Source organism: Ipomoea nil, unplaced genomic scaffold, assembly GCF_001879475.1.
Source record: "Ipomoea nil cultivar Tokyo-kokei standard unplaced genomic scaffold, Asagao_1.1 scaffold3245, whole genome shotgun sequence".
Lineage (NCBI taxonomy): Eukaryota > Viridiplantae > Streptophyta > Magnoliopsida > Solanales > Convolvulaceae > Ipomoea > Ipomoea nil.
This window is the reverse complement of record NW_017619673.1, coordinates 654030-676049: the sequence shown is the minus strand read 5'-3', so window position 1 is coordinate 676049 and position 22020 is coordinate 654030. Positions and strand designations below refer to the sequence as shown.

At 42.2% G+C, this 22020-nt stretch overlaps 1 protein-coding gene across 3 annotated transcripts; it reads left to right on the top strand.

Annotated features, from left to right (window-relative positions):
- The first annotated feature begins 16111 nt into the window (after positions 1-16111).
- On the top strand, positions 16112-17524 carry LOC109169067. 3 transcript variants are annotated; one of them, XM_019317963.1, is made up of 4 exons: positions 16112-16701; positions 16741-16909; positions 17014-17079; positions 17226-17524. In XM_019317963.1, exons 1-4 carry the CDS (start codon positions 16286-16288, stop codon positions 17229-17231), a joined length of 657 nt encoding a protein of 218 aa, XP_019173508.1. In that variant the 5' UTR covers positions 16112-16285; the 3' UTR covers positions 17232-17524. The 3 variants fall into 3 exon arrangements, with proteins under 3 accessions (XP_019173508.1, XP_019173507.1, XP_019173506.1); XM_019317962.1 differs by having other exon boundaries at positions 16732-16909; XM_019317961.1 differs by having other exon boundaries at positions 16112-16909.
- The last annotated feature ends 4496 nt before the right edge of the window (positions 17525-22020 follow it).

Below are 22020 nucleotides of genomic sequence, written 5' to 3'. Positions count from 1 at the left end.
ATCCAACAAACCTTGATACCTAAGCATATCCAACAAAGAGCTAGGAAAAGATTCCAGATCAAAAGCTTTACCTTCAAAAACAAGGTAATGGGTATCCACCCATTCCGCTTTCCTTGCCAAACTTGACCTTCTAGGCATGATTGAAGATGACCCAAAGCTCAACAAAAAGGACCCAAGGCTCCTCCTTTTCCTCCTCTCTCTGTCTTGCTCTCTCGCTGCTTTCTCTCTCTCTCGGCGACGGCTCGACGACGGGCAGGTGGTGGTGGCGGGTTGCAGATGAAGCTACGGGGAGGGGGTGGGTGCTTGGTGGTTCACGGGTAGGGAGGGAAGAAAGAGAAAGAGAGTTTGGGGATTTTAGGGATTGGAAAGAAATTGGGGAAAAGATGATTTAATTTGGGGATTTTGGGTAAAGTGGGAATTTATGGTTTAGATGGAATTAAAATTGGTTAGGTTTCAAGAAAGACAATTGGCTTAAGTGGTTTAGAGGTTGGGTTGACAAAGATTAGGCTCGGCTTCAAAACTCAAAGGTTATAATTAAACATTAGGCTTGGCTTTTAAGCTACACAAGGAAAGGTTTTTGGTATGAATTTTGCTACTTTCCAATTCAAAGAATACTTGGAAAATTTAGGAAGTGCACAAGGAATTGTTGTAAGAACAACCAAGTACAAGGATTGTAGGATTGACCCAAATCGCAAAACATGACAAGGATGGATTGCTAACTTCCCAACGAAGCTCACATACCCACTAAAGAAATCACTTAGCAAGAAGAGTCTACACTAAGCCTCGAAAGAATTGCTATCAAAGAAAGGCACAACAAAGATTGCCAAGCAAAAGACAACTACGAAACACAAGGTAACACTCAAGATACAACGAACACAGTGATTCTCGAGAAACAAACAAGGATAGGCTAGAAGAAAGGGGTTACTTGCCACTTCATCCTCCATCAAGCCCTCCGACTTAGCCTGAGAACGCGCCATCACAAAAACTCTTCCGGGTGGCTTAGCTCCGATAGCTCTGCGACCCGAACTCCTTCCTGGTGCTCCTCCGGCTCTCGGGGGTGGCGGCAACGCTCTCTGACCGGCAAGATGGGGACACTCCGCGACTTTGTGACCACGATCCCCGCATCGGAAGCACCTAAACGCCTGGCCATAACAATCATGGCCCGCATGCACCTTCCCACATCTTCGACAAACAACCGACTTAGCTTGATCCCGATGCTCCACCCTGATAGGTCCTTGAGAAGAAGATGACACGGCCTTGACTTGAAAACTCGGTCGGGGCTTCTTGAAGGTGGAAGAACCTCCGCTCTCAACTCTCTTCCTAGCTAACTCAAACGATCCTTTCTGAAGCTGCTGAACACGATACAGATCCGCGGCACACAGATACGCATCCTTCAGGGAGCTGGGCCTACTCCGTCAACGCTTTTCGTGCCTCATAATTCAGACCGGCAACGAACGCTCAACCTTAGCAAGCTCTGTAGGCACAAGCATCCTCGCGAAGCGCGCCAACTCTAAGAACTTCTTGTGGTATTCGACCACAGATAAGGATCCTTGCTGCAGGTGAAGGAACTCATCAAACAAGGCGGCTCGCACATGCGCTGGGTAGAACCTTTCGCGCATTCTGTCCTTGAGCGCGGTCCAATCAAACCCAGGCTCTTCAAGGAAGGTCGGACCTTCGTGGACCCACCACAGATCAGCTTCTTGGCAGAAGTAGAACGTTGCCAGTTCTACTCTTCTCTCTTCGTGGCAACCCACAACGATGAAGATCTTATCAAACACCCGTAGCCACTCTTCTAAGACTACCGGGTCTTCTTATCCGGCGAAGGTTGGCGGTCGATGCCCCGACACCAAACGACCTACATCGCAATGCCCAGCAGGGGGAGGAGGCGGCACAGCTTGATTGTTGTTCAGCAAGGCTTCATTGAGCGTCTGCATCGTCTGCGTCAGCTGATGGAGATTCTGAGCGAGCTACTCGTTGGTCGGGGACTCCGGGGTGCGAGCGCGAGGACGAGGAGGCATCGCAAACTTCTACAACAACAACGAGGTTACCAAAAAGAGCAAACAAGCAAGACAGAAAGCAACACACAGCTCACCGCGCAACCTAGGGTCCTAAGCATAACACTTAGCTCTTTAAGGTCGCTTAGAGGTCTCAAAACACACTTAACCACTAAGAAAGTCTAGACTTAACCCTTCCTAGGCTCAAAACCAAGGCTCTGATACCAACTGTAACACCCCCAAACAAGACCTATATAAAAGCCTTAACACATGCAGATTAAACAACAAAACTAGCGCAGCGGAAGATAAAACGAAACTGGATAAAAGAAATCCAACGGGGTGTCACGCCACGTCTACCAAACGCGGTAAACGCTACGGCAAACAATCTGCATGTGTATACATCTATCTCAAAACATCAGTCTAACTACATTGGCGCACAGGCCACAAAAGCAAGGATAAAGGTGCTAAGCTACCAGGCTCTAGACATCGCGCTCGTTTAAACATCACCTGAAAGATACAAAGATAAACATTGGGACGACGCCCGGTCAGCGAATAATGCTGGTAACCCACCAATACCGTTAAGTATCATATGTAGATAGATATAAGTCATAAAAACCATTTTCGAAACGAAATACATATATATAAGTCAAAAACCAAGATCAACAGTCGACACAAGACTCATCACTCACAAGGATAACACGGGAACACATCCCAAACCACAAAGGTTAACCACAACGCGAAAGATAAAGACTCACCCAACGGCAACACATGCCTCCGTGACTACACACGTCACGAGAGAAGAACACACAACGCTGGCTTTACAAGCCCTCGCAACATCACCCATCACGAGTTGGTATGCCTTCCTTATGCCCTGTTCCAACCATATGGCTACCCCCAACCTTGTACCTTCTTTCCAACCATTACCTCCAGGAGCCCTGTACTTCTTAGTCCAACCTTATTCCCCCGGGACTGTCGTCCCCCACCAACGACTACCAACGAGACCACCAATTCACGGTAACACATGCCCGGATAACACATGTTATCCCCCAAAAACATGGACTCATCACTCAGGCCACAACTCCATAATCACGTCACGGCCACCACGAGGACCGCTGCAATACCTTGGTGACTAGTGTCCCATACCACTAATCGTGCAATCCAGGTAAAGCCACACACGCACCACAACTCACACGAGAGTCAAACAACGGATCACAACGAAGGTATGAAACCATACTCATCAAGGAATGGGTCACAGCCCAATGACAACAACGATGAATAACACAAGTTATCATCAACCAAACGGAAGGTACAAACAACACACACGCTAGCATTAAGACGATAAACTAGCATGCTTAAGAACGGAGAAACTCAAGATAGTTCCGAGGAACACACAAGACACCTCTTCGTCCAACGAAACACAATGTTGAACACTTTGCACGATTCAAGACACCAAAGTCTTACATGGATACCTACCATATAGTTCTAGACATACGAAACATCAAGAAGACGCTCAAATAGTTCCATAAAAGAACAACGGGAAGTCAAAAGACCAAATACCGAGTCAAACAAATCACGGGGAACAAATCCCATCTCAACACCATTGTGTTCCCCGCGGGTAGACCCACGGGTAGCGCCCCACCCGTGGTCCCTCCCGCCGGAACACATTCCCACAGGCACTGTACCCGCGGGTAGGCCGGCGGGCGGTGCCCCGCCCGCCGTTCCGCCCGCGGGAACATTCCTGTTCCACAACAAATCCCTTCGGGGATTTTCTTCTCCAAACACAAATTCAAGTCCAAAACATGTCAAATCTCACCCAATACAACAAAATGACTTGAATCATGAAAAATGCCAAGCAATGGCACAAAGGAACCCTAAACACAAGCTCTAGATATGCAATATCACAAGACAAATGCATAAACCCTCACATTTCATAGCAAAACACATGTAGAATCCAAGAAATCACATATAGGTAAGCAAAATAGGTTTTGTAGAGCATGGGTTACCTCTTGAAGACCAAAATATTTCACTTTACACCACAACAAGCTCCCCACGAGGCTTACTTTCCAAACCCACTTCAAGATTAAACCAAAAGATCATAAAGATCCTACCTTTAAGAAAAAGACAACTAAGATGAAACCAAAAACACAAGATGAACTTCGATCTTACCCTCCTAGATGCCCAAATAGGTGAAAGGTTGAATCTTGGAAGCAAATCTTGGAATCTTGACAAGGGTCTCAACTTGGCTTGGAGAATAAGCTACACTTCTTTTCTAGAGAGAAAGTAGAACTAATTTCTAAGAATTGTAGGGAATGAAATGAAGAAGTCTTCTAGGTTAGGTTACAATACTAACTCTTGGTGAAAAGACATGAATACCCTTACTAACCCTTAGAAAGTGTAAGGAACAAGGGAACTCCCCTCAAAGCTCAAGGTACAACACAACTTTAAGGTTGACTAGTCAAATTCTAGTCCTTGAGTATTAAAAATCAGGATTTTAGGAATTAACTCTTCAAATAAAATAGGATTAATTACTCAATTAATCCATGGATTGAATGTGGATTTTTGGGGTGTCACATTGAATCTCGTGCAACGAGCGTTGTCTTAGTGTAACAACCCCGATTTTAAGCATATTTTAAAACCGTTTAAGCTTAAGAAAGAGATAACATCTAAACATTAATTATAAAACAAAGCGGAAGCTAGTCACATGAAAATCGGGAAATGTTATGCCACACCTATACAACTGTAGGTGCACAGGCTAAGTCTAACCAAATCATCAATAAATAAAGTCCTAAAGTTCAAGGCACACAGGCCACAATCTAGAACTACGGAAGGAAGCTACACTATCTAACTCGTCCACTATCGCACTCTCCAAGATTTACTCAAAACTTGTAAAACATAAGGGATAGCACCCGTCAGCGAATAAAGCTGGTAACCCACCAATACACATTAAGTATCATAATATATAGATACAGGGAAAAGCATTTGAGATAGTGGAATACAGTATATAATCCTTTAAAACGAAGAAGGAACAACGTAAGACTCAACAATAAGTCACTCTCAATCAAAGACCAATCTCAACAGATTATTCAATAATCAACAAGAATGAAAAAGACAACATGTTCAACAACAAGATATATCAAACAATAATCAATCAAGAGACAATCATAAGTCACTTCTCATGAACCATGAGAAACAAGAATCACATTCAAATACGAGTACCAAGTTCCAACCTTATGCCCTGTTCCAACCATTCTCTCCAGGCCAACCTTATTGCAGTTCCAACCTTTACCTCCTAGTGCCACCCTGTACACCGAGTCCAACCTTATTCCTCTGGAGCGATCCGCCCCCCGCCTGCATCCGCCAGCTTTAACCGCCAAACGGGACACTCGTAGTGTCAATAGTCATATAGAATAGGCCCGCAAACGGCCGAAACCTGGAGTGGAACAACGCCGACTATACCGTGTTGGAAGGTAAAACACTCGAACCCGATCAATTCTCTAAAGAATTGATCGATATGCTTAAATTCCAAGGATTGTTGGGGGTATACCTTGAGATGAAATGCGATACTTACCCTGAGTTGGTGAAAGAATTTTACCAACACATAGTGGCCACTGTTGGTCCCAAAAGAGGTAAGGTGAAAGTCTAGAGGGGGGGGGGGGTGAATAGACTTTCAAACTTTTTCGCACAGCACAACAATTGCTAAGCCAGAGATAAACCAAAACTCTTAACTAGATTGTTAGAGTATGGTGCACAGCGGAAATAAATAAACATAAAGTGTGTGTGAGATTGTGTGAGCAGTATATCTCGTGTAGAGCGAATATGTAAAGAGCGGTAAGTAAAGAAAGCAGTAAAGAACACAAGACAATTATAGTGGTTCGCGAGGTGGTGTAATCCTCCTACTCCACTTGCTCTTATCTCCAAGAACAATTCACTATATCTACCACTCCTTGGTTCCAAGATACAATAAATTTCTGTGATCTAGTGCTTTGATCACAAATCCCGCACTAATCACGCCCAGTGACACCACACTGCTGCTTCGGGTTTCACGTCGCCGCGCTACTATCCCAGGATTTCACGACTCCGCGTTACTTTCCCCCCGTCTTCCACACTCCGGTAGAAACGTATCCCGTGATCTGGTGCTTTGATCACCAAGCCCACACCAATCACGCCCAGTGCCTCCGACACTGTTGCTTCGGATCTCACAGCTCCGTGTGACAATCCAGGATTTCACAGCTCCGTGCTACTTTCCTCCCTTCTCTTGTTTTGCTCCAAAACAAGTGTTGTCTTGCTTCCAACTTCTGACACTCTGTAGATGATCTTCAATGATGCGCAGGTCTCTTTGATGAAGATAAACACTCTGGAATGATTTCTCTTGATAGCTCTGAGTGTTTTCTCTCTTTGAATATATCAAGTAAAGCACTTGATATTTTTGCTCTGCTTTGCTCTGTTTAAGAACTCTCAGAATATTTTTCTCTTGAAGCTCTCTGAGTTCTTTTTATTTTCTCACTTCTCACTTGAAGATTTTTGGTATGCTCTGTACCAAATGAGATTTTTGCTCTATGCTCTTTCAAGCTTAATTGCTCTATTCGATCCCTTTTATGGATTCGAATTTTCTGCTCTCTTGTTCGTGAGTTTTCTCAACTGCTCTATTGCTCTTCACCCTTTCGTTCAAGTCTTCATATCTTCATCATTTTATAGCTGGTAATGAGAATCTGTCCGTTGGAAAGAGACGCTCTCATTTTTGAAATCTTGTATCTTTTTGTCAGAGATCTTATCTTATCTTCTGCAAAAATGTCAGAAAGGATAAGCTAGCCGTTGTTAGAGCTTCATCTCCATGTAAATGAGCTTCCAAACTTCATCTGATATTCCTCTGGTTTAACGTTTGAGTGAGAATATCTGGGTCTCAGTTTTGGTGTAGAATGGCTTCTCTGATCAGCTCTGGAGTGGTCTTTGTATCTTTGGGATTTAAAAAATATTCATTAATTTAATCCCATACTAGTTAAAACTAGTATTTTTCCTTGTGAGAATATTTTCACTGTAAGTTCATCTTCATCTTCTTCATTCTCACGTCTGGGTGTTCTCAGACTTCTTCATCTTCTTCATTCTCACGTCTGGGTGTTCTCAGACTTCAATGGCTTTGAACTTCCACGACACCACACCCAAGACACCCAATTTCAATTTCAATTGGCTTGTAATTGGCACCCAATTTGAATTGTAATTGGCACCCAATTTGAATTGTAATTGGCTCCCAAACTCCCAAACTGCAACTCCTTCCCAATTTCCACTTGTAATCGGCGCCCAACTCCATCAGATTAATTTCATTTGGCTTCTCAAATTTTACCTTGTAAAATTGTTAATGATGAGTTTCGAACTTGAGCCATTTCACATAACATATCAAGCATCATCCACTTCATCCGTACAACTTTTGATTAAATCTCCAATCACATTTGATGTACTCCTTTCTTTCCATAGATGCTTGATCTCCAAGTCAATTTCATGCATTCTTCCAATGTTAATTTTCTTCACGAAAATTCTTCTGGGATATCTTCTTTGAGTAGCATTGACGTGAATTCATATCATTCATCTTCTTCTTCAATTTGTCATTTTCTCCAGACAAATTCTTGATTTTCGGCTTGATATCTTCTTCTACTATTTTCATCCATCTTCCTCTGTTTTTCTCTTTTCATATTTAAATAATTTCCCGATCATGGTCTAAGACTCTACTAGACCTATAAATAAAATTGGGGGATCTACAAATACAAATTTGGCATATCAAAACCATTACACTTTATTCCTAACAGCCACTAAAAACGGGGACAAGGTGGAAATCACCTCCAAAGTCCAGGGTAAGGAATTGGTGTTGAGTGAAGGCCGGTTGGCCAAACTATTGAAGTTAATCGCCACGGGCGTGTCAGACTACGACAGGAAGTCTTGGATTTGTGCCCGGAACTTGGGGTACAAAGACTATTTGAGTTACTTGTTGGGGAGGGACAATGGAATCACCATGGCCACAAGGCCAAACAAGTAACTACTAACTGCCGAACAAAAGCTCTTAGTAATGGTTGTGACGAACAGTCTATTGCCCAACAACAATAAGAGCAAGGATGTGGGGAGCCTTGAGTGCACATTTGCTTACTTCCTTAAGCACAAGGTCAAGTTCAATTTGCCTACCCTCATATTGAAGCACATGGAATTTTGTAAATCCTACAACAGACTGAGCTTGCCCTATGGCATGATCCTAAGCTGGATCATGGTGAAAAGGGGGATTGATGTGAGCCAAACTGAGGCAAAACCCATAGGCGAGATGATCTTCAACGCCCAAAACCTCCGACGGGGCAACATTTACCATGTTAGCGAGGGAAATTACATCACCCTCGAGGAGGTTTTCATGAAACTCGCAGCCGAGCAGAGATTGCTCGTGGAGCGGTTGGGCATCCCGAACAAGAAATTAAAACAAGTCACCCAAGATGGGGAGGAACAAGAAGAGCGGGAAATGGAACAAGAGGAGGAAAACGCCGAACCGGGCAACCCGTAACCCACACGGAGGGAAAGGGGAACCGATGAGGACCTTGTCGGGATGTCAATCAATGAGCGCATCCTGGTATAACTCACGAGGCAAAACCAAATCATGGAGGAAGGGTTCTCCTCCCTGAACGTCTCGGTTAGATCCTTGGACCGGAGGGTTGCCGTGGACCGTGGTGGAGGCCAGACTAGGCATACCCGGACCATCGGGAACCTCCAGCTCAAGGGCTGGGAACCAAGGTAAACTCACTTCATAACTTAATAAATCTCATGATTGGATATTTTTAGTTTATGCAATGCTTAGAATCGAGTTGAGCTAGCTAACTGACTCGGAGACGAGTTTTAGTTGGGGTAACATGATACAAGATTCGTGACAAACAACTCTCCAACTGTCAAACACATCGTAAGTCACAACACCCAACCTATTTCCAAATTTTCTTGTCTACCTAAATCACATTGCGCCTAAGCTTCGAGGACGAAGATTCTTGTTAGGGGGGAAGAGTGTAACACCCCATGTTACGCCTTTAAATTTGGATTAATTACTTAATTAATCCTGTTACAGGATTAGCTAAAAAGAATTTAATTCAGTCAGGATTCCCTAAATTAATTAATATGGTCCACGGAGGACCATGGACCCTTACCCTTAATGAAACTTCAAGCCTGTTAGAATAAGGAAAGAGGGCCCATTATTAATTAGACTCTGATTAGGGATCCCTAAACCTATAGGAAAAAGGATTAGGGAACCTTTATAACCCTTCCCTCTCCACCACCCGAATTCCCTTCTCAGAGTTCAGGCGAAGAACCCCCGTCACCAAGTCTAGGAAAGATTTTTAGGAAAATAAGCTTGAGGAAAGATCCTAGAAGTCGTAAGGAGCCTAATTAAAGCTACCAGGTAACCCATGTCCTACAAAACCTATTTTCCCTGCTATCTTTTATTGATTGGCTCTATTGGATGATTGAATGTGTGATTTTGTATGTTTGCCTCGTTAGAATTTGTCTTTAGGATTTATGGTATGGATTCTTGTTATTCTTGATGTTCTTGATGAACTTGTGTGATTGATTGCATGATCTTGGGTTTATGATTATTTAGAGCTCGTGTTAGGGTTTATAGGGTGAATCTTGTTATCCGTAACGTTCTTGGCATTCTTGGGTGGGTTTATGCATGTTCGGGCGTTATTCTAGGTTACAGACTTGTCTTTAGGGCTTAGTATATTGGTTTCTTATTGTTCTTGAGGTTCTTGATGCTCTTGAACCATTATGTGTTTATCTTTGAGTCTTGGCATTTTTAGAGTTTGCGTTTAGGCTTCAATTGCGTTGTTTCTTGGCTTGATCTATGGGTTCAAGTCCCTATTGTTGTTGACATGTGTTTGGGCGTGTTGGGACTTGATTTTGGGTGAAATTGGGGAAATTCCTGGGATGAGAAATTGGCCAAGAAATGTGTTCCAGCGGGTAGTCGGTGGGGGGACGACCCCCCACCAAACCACCCGCCGGAAAAGGGGAGTGGTTCCAGCGGGAGGATGGGAAGGTGGCTGGCTGGTTGAAGCGGTGAATTACCCACAACCTCCAAGAGCCAACGGTTAGGGAAATGAAAATGCGAATTGGAAACAAGGAAGTGGATGGCAAAATTCAAATTACCAAGGAAGACCCCAAGGCAAGACCAGATATGACTTGGGAATGGAAAGAGGAAGACTTACTTATGGTCCTCATTACAACCAAGGACAATCGAATGCCCTTTACCGACCCCCGGTGAATCCTCAAGGTGAAATGTCAATGCAAAAAAGTGAAGCAAAGGACGTGGAAGAGAGATTGACAAAGGCAATCAATGATTTGAAAAGAAACCAAGGTTTCTTGAGACAAGAAATAACTCAAGAAATTAGGCAAGAAATTGCCTCGGGAAAGCAAGAATATTCCCTTTCATTGAAAAACATAGAAACTCAAGTATCCCAATTTTTTTGGTTAATATTGGAGCGCTCGTGAGGAGCCCTACCAAGCACAACCGAAAACAATCCGAGGGAAAGAGTTAACGCCGTGATGGTCGTGAGCCCAAAAGATGAGAAGAATGACGCAATGTAAAGAATATGCGAACGAGATGATTCTTGCAACGTGAAAGTCTACAAGGAAGCGATCACCTCTTATGATCCATAAAAAAAAAAAAAACAAAGAAGAATGACAACTCGTGTGCCCTTAAAGAGATAGTAAAAGAAGCCATACCACCAAAAGGCAAAACACACTCACCTACGGAAATAAAAAGGACCAATGCACAAGCATGGGAGAAGGAAAGGGAGGTAAACCCAATCCTTAATACTCTTCATTGTGCTTGTCTTGTGAATGAGATTATGATAGTGATGACAAAGAGGTTTCACCTCAAGTCTACTTAAGTGAAGAGGCATCGGCCTTAATTCACAAGGGATGAGAAGAGGGGTGATCCTAGAGCTTTCATTGTCAATTGTTCTATAAAGGATTGTGGTTTCAACAATTCTTTGGCCGACCTCGGAGCCTCTATAAACATCACGTCTTCTCATGTGTTTGATCGACTCAAGTTGCCATATATCTCCCCAACACCACTCATCGTTCGGTTAGCTGACGGGACCGTAAGGTACTTGATGGGGTTAAGCCCAGCGGGCCTAGGGCCCAAGAAGGAAAGAAAATAAGGGACGAAGGTTGAGCCCACGGAGATTGGCCCCAACAGAGGAAAATAAGCACCATAGGCTGGGAAAAAACATAGAGAAGGACACGACCGAGTCTGAAGAGTCGGCGCGAGCAGGCGGTCGGCATGGATAGAGGTCGGCTCGGTAGCTAGCCGTTGTCATTAAGAGATTATTGCCTTCAATGCCCAGTCAACCAGGCCGTTGGGAAGGCCTAGTAACGGCCGCCCAATGGCCATTGGCCTTAATAGTCCCTCTTTATGTCCATTCAATGTACGTATTTAAATTAGTAAGGGGTGCCACCTATAAATAGGTCCCTTGAACAATGTAAACACAAGTTCCTCCTCGGGCGGAGAGTCGCCAAAAAAACACAATAAAGTACTCAAGCTCTAATAGCAATTTCTTTTTTATAGCCTTATTTAAACGGTGAATACACCAACCACGGTTGTGTTGGACCTCCCTGGGCCCAAAAACTCTAAAACCAACATTGGCGACGTCTGTGGGGACGTAAAAAAAAAAAGGTTGCGTTTACCTCTTTGTCTGAGCGAATTCGGAAAACGTCCGGAGAATGGAGTCGTTGAGAACGAGAGATCGAAACTATGGCTGGAGAACAAAGTCATGCCACTGGAAGTAACAATGCCCGGAACGCGGGAGTGGATCTGCGAGAACGACTAAGTCAGCACAACTCGCGAGGACAGGAAGACGACTCGGTGCCTCAACCGTCGATACCACCCATGATGGCACTCACACTAGCACAAATCGATGCCATCGCTCAAGCGGTAGCTGCGCGAACACGAGGGAGAAGAACCTCGTCGAGCCCTCAGTCGCTCCGGGAGCCGCCGCATAATCGGGGCCACCCTTCAAGACATGAGGGAAGAGGCCAGGAAAACCAGGGGCAGGACAGTCAGTCGGCTCGGTCTGTGCATTCGAGGCTGGGCCCCGGTGCTGTTCGGCGTCCCGTGAAAGAACAACTGGGGGAAAAAGCACCTAGCCGATTCTGACCCAGTCGGCACGACAGAGGAGTCGCCAAAGAAAGAGTAACCCGTTCGAGGAAGACCAGGACTCAGAGTCGACGAACCCAGAAGTTGGTAATAGAGGACGGACCGCAGGCCGAGTCCAAAGAGGGTGAAAGTACCGAGTCCACCGGGAATCAAACCGGTAACCCCGACGAGATGGCCTACTTGGCGCAAGAAATACGCAATCTGAAGGATTAGATAGAGGGAAGAGTCAAGTCACCCGGTCGAGTTTTGCTCACCGCTTTGCCCTTCTCGGCTGAAATCATGTCATACAAGATACCCGGGGATTTCAAGTTCCTAGAGTAGGCTACCTTTGACGGAACGGGTGACCCACGGGAACACCTTTTGAGCTACCAGGCAAAGATGCATGTTTTGGGGGTAAAAGATCCGATCATGTGCCGCGCCTTCCTGCCGACCCTAAAAGGTCCGACCAAAGATGGCTCGTCGCCCTCCCCCTAGGATCCATTCGCAGCTTCGAGGACTTGGCCGACCGGTTCATGAGTCAGTACGCTGCCAACATCAAGCCTCAAAAGGTGCTCACACATCTCGGAAACATCCATCAGGATGAAGGAGAGTCGCTCAAAGCCAACCTAACTCGGTGGCAGAAGGAGGTCCAGGCCATAGAGGGAGTCGAAGATCAAACCGCACTCACATTTTTTATCGAGTCGCTCCGATCCGGGCAGTTGTACCGAGACCTTCGAGTCAACCGCCCGGCCACGTATGCCGACGTCATTCACATGGCCAATAAGCAAGCCAATATGGAGCAAGCAGTCAAATACAAGCGGGAGCGAGAAGTCGGCGGAGCCTCCGGGTCTAAGCGGGTGAAAGGTGAGGCAAGAGAGAGATACCAAGGAGATCGACCGAGCCCGGAAGGAAGGCGCTCCTTCGACCGGACCAGTGCCCATTCCTACCGACCACCCATCCTCGTCCAGTGCACGAAATCAAAGAGGATGCACCGTCGTCGCCGACCTCGTCAGGTGGTCGTCCGGAAGGCGCGGATCCAGGTAAGTCGGCCAAGTACTGCCGCTACCACAAGTCATACACCCACAGTACAGAGGAGTGCTTCTACCTAAAGAAGATTATGGAAGAGATCATACAGCAGGGCACCCCACCTCCCAACCAGTGGCGAAGAAAGGCAGCATCTCAACCAAAGGCAAATAACGACCCCTCGGGGTCGGCAGATCGAGATCGTGGCTAGCGACCAGTCTCGACGGAAGAGGAAGCATAGTGGAAGCAAAAGCCGGTGATCAATATGATAGTCGGTGGACCTGAGGGCGGTGACTCGTCGAATACTCGAAAGACGTGGGCCCGGCTGTTATACGTTGGGACAGTATATGGTTGAGAGAATGACGCCAAGAAGATATGTTGCAAACCGATCACTTTCACTGACAAGGACCTACCGTTGGGACAGTATTCAGACTGGCTTGCCAATGTGGTGTTAGTACCAAAGCCGCCCTCTTGGAGAATGTGCGTCGACTACACTGATCTTAACAAGGCTTGCCCAAAGGACCCTTTTCCTTTGCCGAGAATCGACCAGTTGGTGGATGAAACAGCAGGGTCGGCCCTGTTAAGCTTCATTGATGCCTTCAGAAGGTATCACCAGATTTACATGCATAAGGCATATGAAGAAAAAAACGGCATTTCGATCGGACAAGTTAGAGACAATGACAGGAGAGCTCATTGATCGGACATGGAACGTGGTTCATCTGAAAAAGTACTATCAGTAATTAGGTTCGCATATAATGTACCTTCTTTTTAGAATTTCAATAAAAGTTTTTACGGGCTTGTTCTAATGTCCTGACCCCGATAGTCGCCTCGACTGAGGGACTCAGCGAGTGCAGTGAGAAGCTAGGGTTCCGACCCTTAGACATTTCTCAGAGAAAGAAGAGAAAATAATCAAGGGTTCCGACCCTTAGTCGTTTCTTAAAAAAGAGTCACAGCCGACAGTCACCTCGACTGAGGGACTCGGCGAGTGCAGTGAGAAGCTAGGTGTAACATCCCGTGTTACGACCTTCAAATCCGAATTAATTATTAAATTAATCCCGCTAATTAAAATAATTAAGAGGGATTTAATCCAATTATAATTCTCCTAATTAATCCAGGCGGTCCATAATGAATCGTGAACCTTTACCTGAACTAGGAACCTTAAGCCCATAGGGAATAAGGAAAGCGAGCCTTATTATTCAGACTTTGAATAGATTTTCCTTAAACATATAAATAGGGGATTAAGAAGCAAATAGAACCTTCCCTCTCCTCTCCCTCACTCGAAAATACTCTCAGGTAATCCAGCCAAGGAAATCCCCCACCAACAAGCCTAGGAAGATCAATTGGGAGAAGAATCTTAGAGAAGAACCTTAGTAGCCAGGGATATTGATTAGGGCTAAGAGGTAACACATGTCTTATAAAACCTATTTTCCTTGCTACATCTTATTTATTGGCTCCTTTGATAATGGTATGGATGATTCTGTGATTGAGTCTTGATAGAGCCTTGCTTAGGATTTATATTGTGTTTATTTGATGATCTTGGTGATCTTGATAATTGTGATTGATTATATGTGTGATCTCGTATTTTAATTATGTCTAGAGCTTGTCCCTAGGGTTTATATTGTGAATCTCGTTGTTGTGATGTTCTTGGCATATTTGGGTGGGTTTATGTATGATCGGGTGTTGAGTCTAGCCTAGGGTTTGTCTTTAGGGTTTTGTGTATAGATTTCTTGATGTTCTTGTGGTTCCAGATGCTCCCGAACCGTTATATGATTAATGTTGAGTCTTGGCATGTTTCGGAATCCTGTTAGAACATATTTGGTATGATTCTTGATTTGATTCCGTTAATTGAATCTGTGGTGTAGTCGTTATGTGTTTGAATGTGTCTGGACATGATTTTGGATTCCACGAGAGATCCCGGGACCGAAAAGTTGCCTGAGTATCAGTGGGGGGTAGGTGGGGGCACGGGTACCCGCCACCTACCCGCTGTCCGAGAACACTGTTCCAGCGCCTGCCCACCGGGCACCCGTTGGAATGGAAGGCCGCCGCCGGCGGGTGGTCCTCCTCCCGCCGCCCACCCGCTGAAAAATTGTTGTGGGTCGTGATGTTTTTTCCCGTTTGATGTTTTCCCGTTTTTCGTGTACGAGTCTCGTTTGATGTTTTGAATACCGTTCTAGGAATTTATGTGTAGTACGTGTCGTTGTTGTTATGTCTTGATTTCTATTAATTGATTATGTGCTGCTTGATTGAATGATGATGAGTATCGTAGTCATTGCGCAATGCCCGGTGTGACAGATGATAATGATGTTGAGGTTGTGATTGGTGAAAATGAATTGTTGACGGTTGGTACAACGTGTGCCCGGTCATTGTACTAAAGGTACAAGCCTAGCGGTTACTATGCTAAAGGCACAAACCCACCTTCAACTAGCTTGCCGTTGAGTATGGGTCAGGTTATAAGTGCTGCGGTGTCATGTTGGGGCTATATGCACTGACCCCTTGGTATTGGTACTAGAGGTACGGATCATGCGAATGGCACTGTGGCGCTATCTTGATATGTTGGTGATTGATAGGTGGTTTGTCGGTGGGGGCATGTAGTTGCCCGGAAGAATAAGGAAGGCGATATAAGGGTGACCTGGAGGTATAGGTTGGAACTGATGTGGCATCTTAGTTGGTTATAAGTTATAAAATGTTGTTAACTAGCTAAAATGGGGTTTGATTACATCTTTTTTTTTTTTTTCAAATACAATAGGTTATTTGAAACTTTTAATTTAATGGTTTTAATTGCATTTTTTAGAAAAATTGAAATGGCCTATTTTTTTCAGAAATGACCCAAAAACGTTTCATAGAAATAAGATTTTGTGCATCCAAAGGAGAAATAGAGAGGGCAACCGGGTCTTTTCACTGGAAGGTGTGCTGCGACCTCCATATACAGCGCCTGAAGGAACAGACTCGCCCAGACGCCCACGGTCTTCTCTCTCTCTATATATATATATATTTAGAATATCATATACTCCGTACGTATACTTCCCTTGCATCTCTACTTCTTTCTTCGCAGAGCTCTTATAGAAACAATCTCTGTGTTGAGTATTCATATTGTAAGGGTTTAGCAGAGTGTTTTTGTTGAGTAATGGCGGCAGAGCCGGTGAAGTCACAGCCGCTCCACAATTTCTCGCTGGCACATCTCAAATGGGGCCACAGGAGCCACCATAGCTCCTCCTCCGCCTCTAACCAACGCTTCCGCCGACGGGACTCTCCACCGTCCGCCGCTGATCTTCAGACCCAACTTAACGCCAACACCGTCCACCGTCGTCCTTCTCCTCCTTCCGGCGACGCAGAGTTAGAGTCTGGCCCCAAACTCCCTCCACCCGAGTTTCCATTCTCTCTTTGCTCCACCCAGAAGCGACACGGAGAGGAAAACGTCCCCGCTGTGGTCCCGGAGGAAGGGGAGACGAAGGCGTTGAACCTGCGGCCGAGGAAGGCGAGCGGAACCCCGTCGGCGAGGAACAGTGAAATGCGGGAAACCAATTGCGTGGTTGACAAGAACAGCGGGTGTGTTATGCCCATGTCTGAGAGGCTTAGAGGGATTGCGGAAGGCGCGATGGAGAGGAAGGAGAAGATGAAGAAGAAGAAGAGGAAGTTCTGGATCTCGCTTTCGAGGGAGGAGATTGAGGAAGACGTTTATTCTTTGACTGGGTCTAGACCCTCTCGGCGACCCAAGAAACGCCCCAAAGCCGTTCAAAAGTTAGTCGACGTACGTAATCTCATCAGATTAGATAATAACCAAAACAAATTTCTTTTCTTTTCTTTTCTTTTCTGCTCTCTACTCTATCTATATTCACGATCCTTCCTTTGCAGAATGTTTTCCCTGGATTGTATTTGGTTGGACTCACTGTTGACTCTTATAGAGTTCACGAGTCTCTGGTACATGCTCCTCTCTCTCTCTTTCTCTCTATATATATGTTTATGTTGTCTAGATTGAGATAGTTTTGGAAACCAGATATTTGGGTTTCTGAATTTCGAAAGATTGAATTGAAAAAGTTGCATATTAATATGCTTCGTTTTTGCAGAAGTAGATGTGAGGAGATAAAGAGCTTGAGATTTAGCTGCAGAGAGGGAGGTATAAAGAACTGAGTTGTGTAAAAGGAAGGGATGTTACCATACTTTTTTAGTCTTCTTTTTAGTTTTTGGACATATGATTTTGATAGGGTTGATTATGGTAGCTAGCTAGCTAGCTTAAAATATGTAAAAGACAAATATACAATCATTGACATGTTATCAGTTGAAGCTTGATTTTGTGAAATTCATTTTTGTGGCTTGGCAGGCTTCCAGACTCTCTGTTTGGAGGCAGATCAGAGCTCATATTTAGACAATATGGAGAAGCTGTTGGTCCTGGTTGTTTCCTGTTTTGGCACTTTGGACTCGTCTACCCAATATATCTTTGCCAAGTGGAACACACGGCAAAGGTTGGAAATTTATGTTATGTGTTCTATACATACATTATCTATCTATTTTCAATTGCTATAATTAATGAGGCTAATCTCTTATTCAGTTAGTTAAGTTAGGAAAATGCATTGAATTTTTGTGGTATTCTAGCTAATTGGGTTTGGTGGATTGAAGAATTTGTGAGTGAGTTGCTTTAATTGAAGAAGGATCATTGTGGCTGTTAGGCTTCCTGGCTTTTGTTCTTTTTACCTGTCATGAGAAACAATCAAACAGTGCATTTCTAGAATCCAACTTTGTTTGAGATATGGAACAAGTAAATAGTAAAAATGCACGAAATCAAGCAGCATATTAGTTGTCAGTACTAATATTGAGCTTAATCTGATCGAGATACTGATTGGAAGTTTCAGAAGTACGGAGTAGTATTTTGTTCATGTTAGATTTCGGGCATGATATTTTGTATGCGTAGTGTTCTTAATGAGGCTAACCAGTGGACTTCCTGCATCGACGTTGGGTTTTGACTGCCCCTAGAGCTTGAATGTAGCACCACTTATCATCTGCATTTTCTTGGATTCTGTTTGCCTTCTAACATGCTATGGGTCTTATAATCCTTCTACAAGACTAGAATAACTCATCACTCATGCCCCCCATCTGTTTTAAACTTTATAACGTTTTCTCTCGAGTTGTTTGTTTGGAAAATTTAACCCTTTTGATTGCTTTGAACACCTCCCTAAAGTAGTCTGTTTTTTCCCATCTCGATCTGTTGCTTTGAAGCAAGTAGATTGGGTGTGCTGCATTCCATTCCATCTCTGAATTTGTACAAGTTTATTGCTTCTTCATAATATATTGTTATTGTTATTGTTATTATTGTGCACTTGCAAGCAGAAAATACCAATCAAGAGGTCTTGTTATTCACAATTCTCCTTGAAATCATACAAGGCCTCATTGCAGCAATCAAATCTTAATATGCTGCTTACGTGAAGTTTTTGGACATTATTTTACCATTTTAACTTTCTCATCTATACTACACTTTTGTTTGGTATATTTGAATTTTGAAGGGACCTGTTCTGCTTCTTTTCTTGATAACTTTTTCCTTTTTTAATGTTTATAGCATTTTTTCCAAAAAATAATGTTCTATGTTCAATGGATATGCATTTTGCTAATAATTTTTCTATCAAATTACATAATCAATTTATTTTTCAAAAAATGGAATGAGCAAATATCGCCTTTAATTTTTTATTATAGAGACATTGTCATATTTAGTCTTATTTTTTAAATTTTGTCTCTAACTTTCTTACTTTCACTTGCTTCGGTGCTTGTCATCATCATTAATCTGTCGTTCAATTGAATAAGTTTTCAAAAGACATAAATACCTTTCTACTGAATAACAATAACAATAATGCTCTTTTCATTACCAAGTCGGTAAAAAATTAACTTTTATTTAGTTTGATTAATAAAACTAACATAATTATAATAGGTTTATTCATTATTTATTATGTGAATGAGTAATTAAATAGTTATGCAATGAAGTTATAGCATACAAATTTATGAGTTTTCTTATTGTACTAGTTTTACACATGCATTGTTGATTTAATGTCCAATATTTGTATTTAAATAAGTAATTCAAAGTATATTAATATAATATTATGTACGAGAACTTTATTATAATTAAATTAATGTTTAATTTGTATATTTTTAAAAATAATTATTTAAATATTTATTGTAATTGGTATAGTATTAGGTAGTAAATACTACATTTAGTTGAAATTACTTTAAGTTTTGTTAATTCGTTTTTGGATAGGTTTGTCATTATCTTTGTCTTCATTGTTTGTCCACTGCTTTTTTGTTGGTAGTGTCTCATGTGCAATTGAGTTACTGGTGCTAGTTTGCAAAAAAATAGATTTGGTCTAATTAGTTTTGTTACATTACGAAAATAGATTAATAGAATCCCTAAATTGATTTTCTTATATTTATAAAATTGATCCTGTCATTTTTTAAACATTGATCATCTTAGATGGATATATCAAATTAGTCCACTCATATCATGAGAAACTTATTTCACATTTGATCATGATTATATGTATATTGATAGATACCCCTAATCAAGCATCCAGCATAGAAGCGTGAAGAGTGGTCAGGCCTAACTGAAGAAAAACACTTAGCAATCCGAGAGGAAGCGCCTCTCTTGTCAGCAACAACAGCGTGAGCACCCGAGAGACCCAGCCGCCTAGTAGGTGAGTCCCCAGTCAAGGTTTCTGACTAGCTAAGATGGGCGACCAGGCTCAATAGTCGGCGTGTCCATCGAGCTCCCTAAAGGGCTCAGTCGGGTGACCAAGCTCAGTAGTTGGGGTGTCCCCGTCTGGGCGCTCCAACCAGGCAACCAAGCCAGGTAGTCGGTGTGTCCTCGACCAAATGTGCGCTCCAGACGTAGTTAATGGCGGATTCTGCGGAGATTCCTTTCCTTGTTCAGCAAGTAGTTTCCTTTTCTCAATTTTAGGCAGTTACCGCATTAATTATGGTAGATTCCTAAGCTTATTTAGTTATTTTTTCTCCCTTCTTACCTTTAGGTAGTAGCTTGGGTTCCAAGTTAGAAATTATGAAATGACCATTAAGGGCCTCTTTCTTTCAAGGATCGTTATGTTGTGCATCCATATGCACCATGCATGGTGCATTCGAATGCAAAAACGATGTCGTTTTGACATCTAACTTTAAAAAAAATAAAAAATAAAAATCAGAATTGCATAACTACACATCTATAATTTCATCACATCCATAATTTCATAACTATACATCCAGAATTACATAACTACACATCCAGAATTACATAACTGCACATCCATAATTTATAACTATAAATCCACAATTGCATTACTACACATCCATAACTTCATAACTATACATTCAGAATTGCATAACTACATATCTATAACTTCATAACTATAAATCCAATATTGCATAACTACACATCCATAATATCATAACTACACATCCAGAATTGCATAACTATACATCCAGAATTTCATAACTAAAAATTCAGAATGAATGAACTAAAACATGAATAACATAATGTTGTTGTTAGGAATCGAAATTGATTTTTTTTTTTTAAGTAGGACGCGGGTTTTAATACAAAACGACGTCGTTTTTGCATCCGTATGCACCATGCATGGTGCATACGGATGCACAGCATAATTTGCCTTCTTTCAACATAAAGGCTGTGCGTAATTTGCCTTCTTTCAACATAAAGGCTAGAAGGGTATCTTTTAAGTAAAGGCTAGAGTCCAAAGGTTATAACATAAGGTCCAACCCATTGACCATATTAAAAGGTTAAGGGATTTGGGTCAAACTAGATCCCCTAACTAGATTCAAGGCTAAATTATAAGAAGAATTGTAAGGGTAATTAGGAAATAATTAAGTAATTAATTTGGGTTTAAGGGATAATTTTTCGGGGTGTCACAGGCACATTGAATTAGAAGTTGTTAGGTTTGAAGTAATATAATTTGTACTTGTGTTGTTTTCTTTAAATAAAGATCTAAGTGATATTATAGTTCACCATCATGGCATAGTTGTATGCACCTGAATTGTAGGCACCTAGCTTTTAACCACGTGATCGTGGGTTCAATCTCATAAATGTTCATCTTAGGTCAATGATAGAGTGTGTTGCTTTTAACGACCTGGTCACATCCCCACAAATGGCAACGCGCACAATTGTTTTAGTATTGTCGATTTGTATTTGCACTCATTTCTTCCTTAAATGAGAGAGAAGAAAAAAAAAAAGAATAAAATTTGTCATGTTTGAAATAATATAATTTGTACTTGTGTTACTTCACTTAAATGAGAGATGTGGACTATTTATTCAAAGGATTTACTTTCACTTTCCTTTTTGTCAAACAATTCATTTTGAACTTGGTTGCTCTTAATTTGCAGATAGTGCTAGGTTGATATTGTCATGATTTATGTAATATAAATCGTACTTGAGTTGTTTTCTTCTATAAATGAGAAAGAGAAAAAAAAGGTTATAAAAATATCAAAACTTATTATATTTTTGTTGATAGTAAAAGTGACAGAAAATGTAACTACAACAAACTAAAAATGTAAATTAGAGTAATGTAAGGGTAAAATTAAAAGAAAATATTAAAATTATAACACAAGAAGCACAAAGTACCAGCAACATGTAATGCTAACATGTTTTAAATTTCTGTTAAGATTTAATGTGATTGGTATTTAATTAACATATTAGATTAGAAATGGAAAATGTGTTTCTTATGGATAAACTAATTCAATTATTTCATTTGTCTCATTTTACCTAATATGTTTACTATTCATTGGTCAACCAACTCTTTCATGTATTTTTTCTTTATTAGTTTTTATTACTTTAAATGTAGTTTCTAAGTATATAAATTTTAAAATTTGTACATGTGTTAT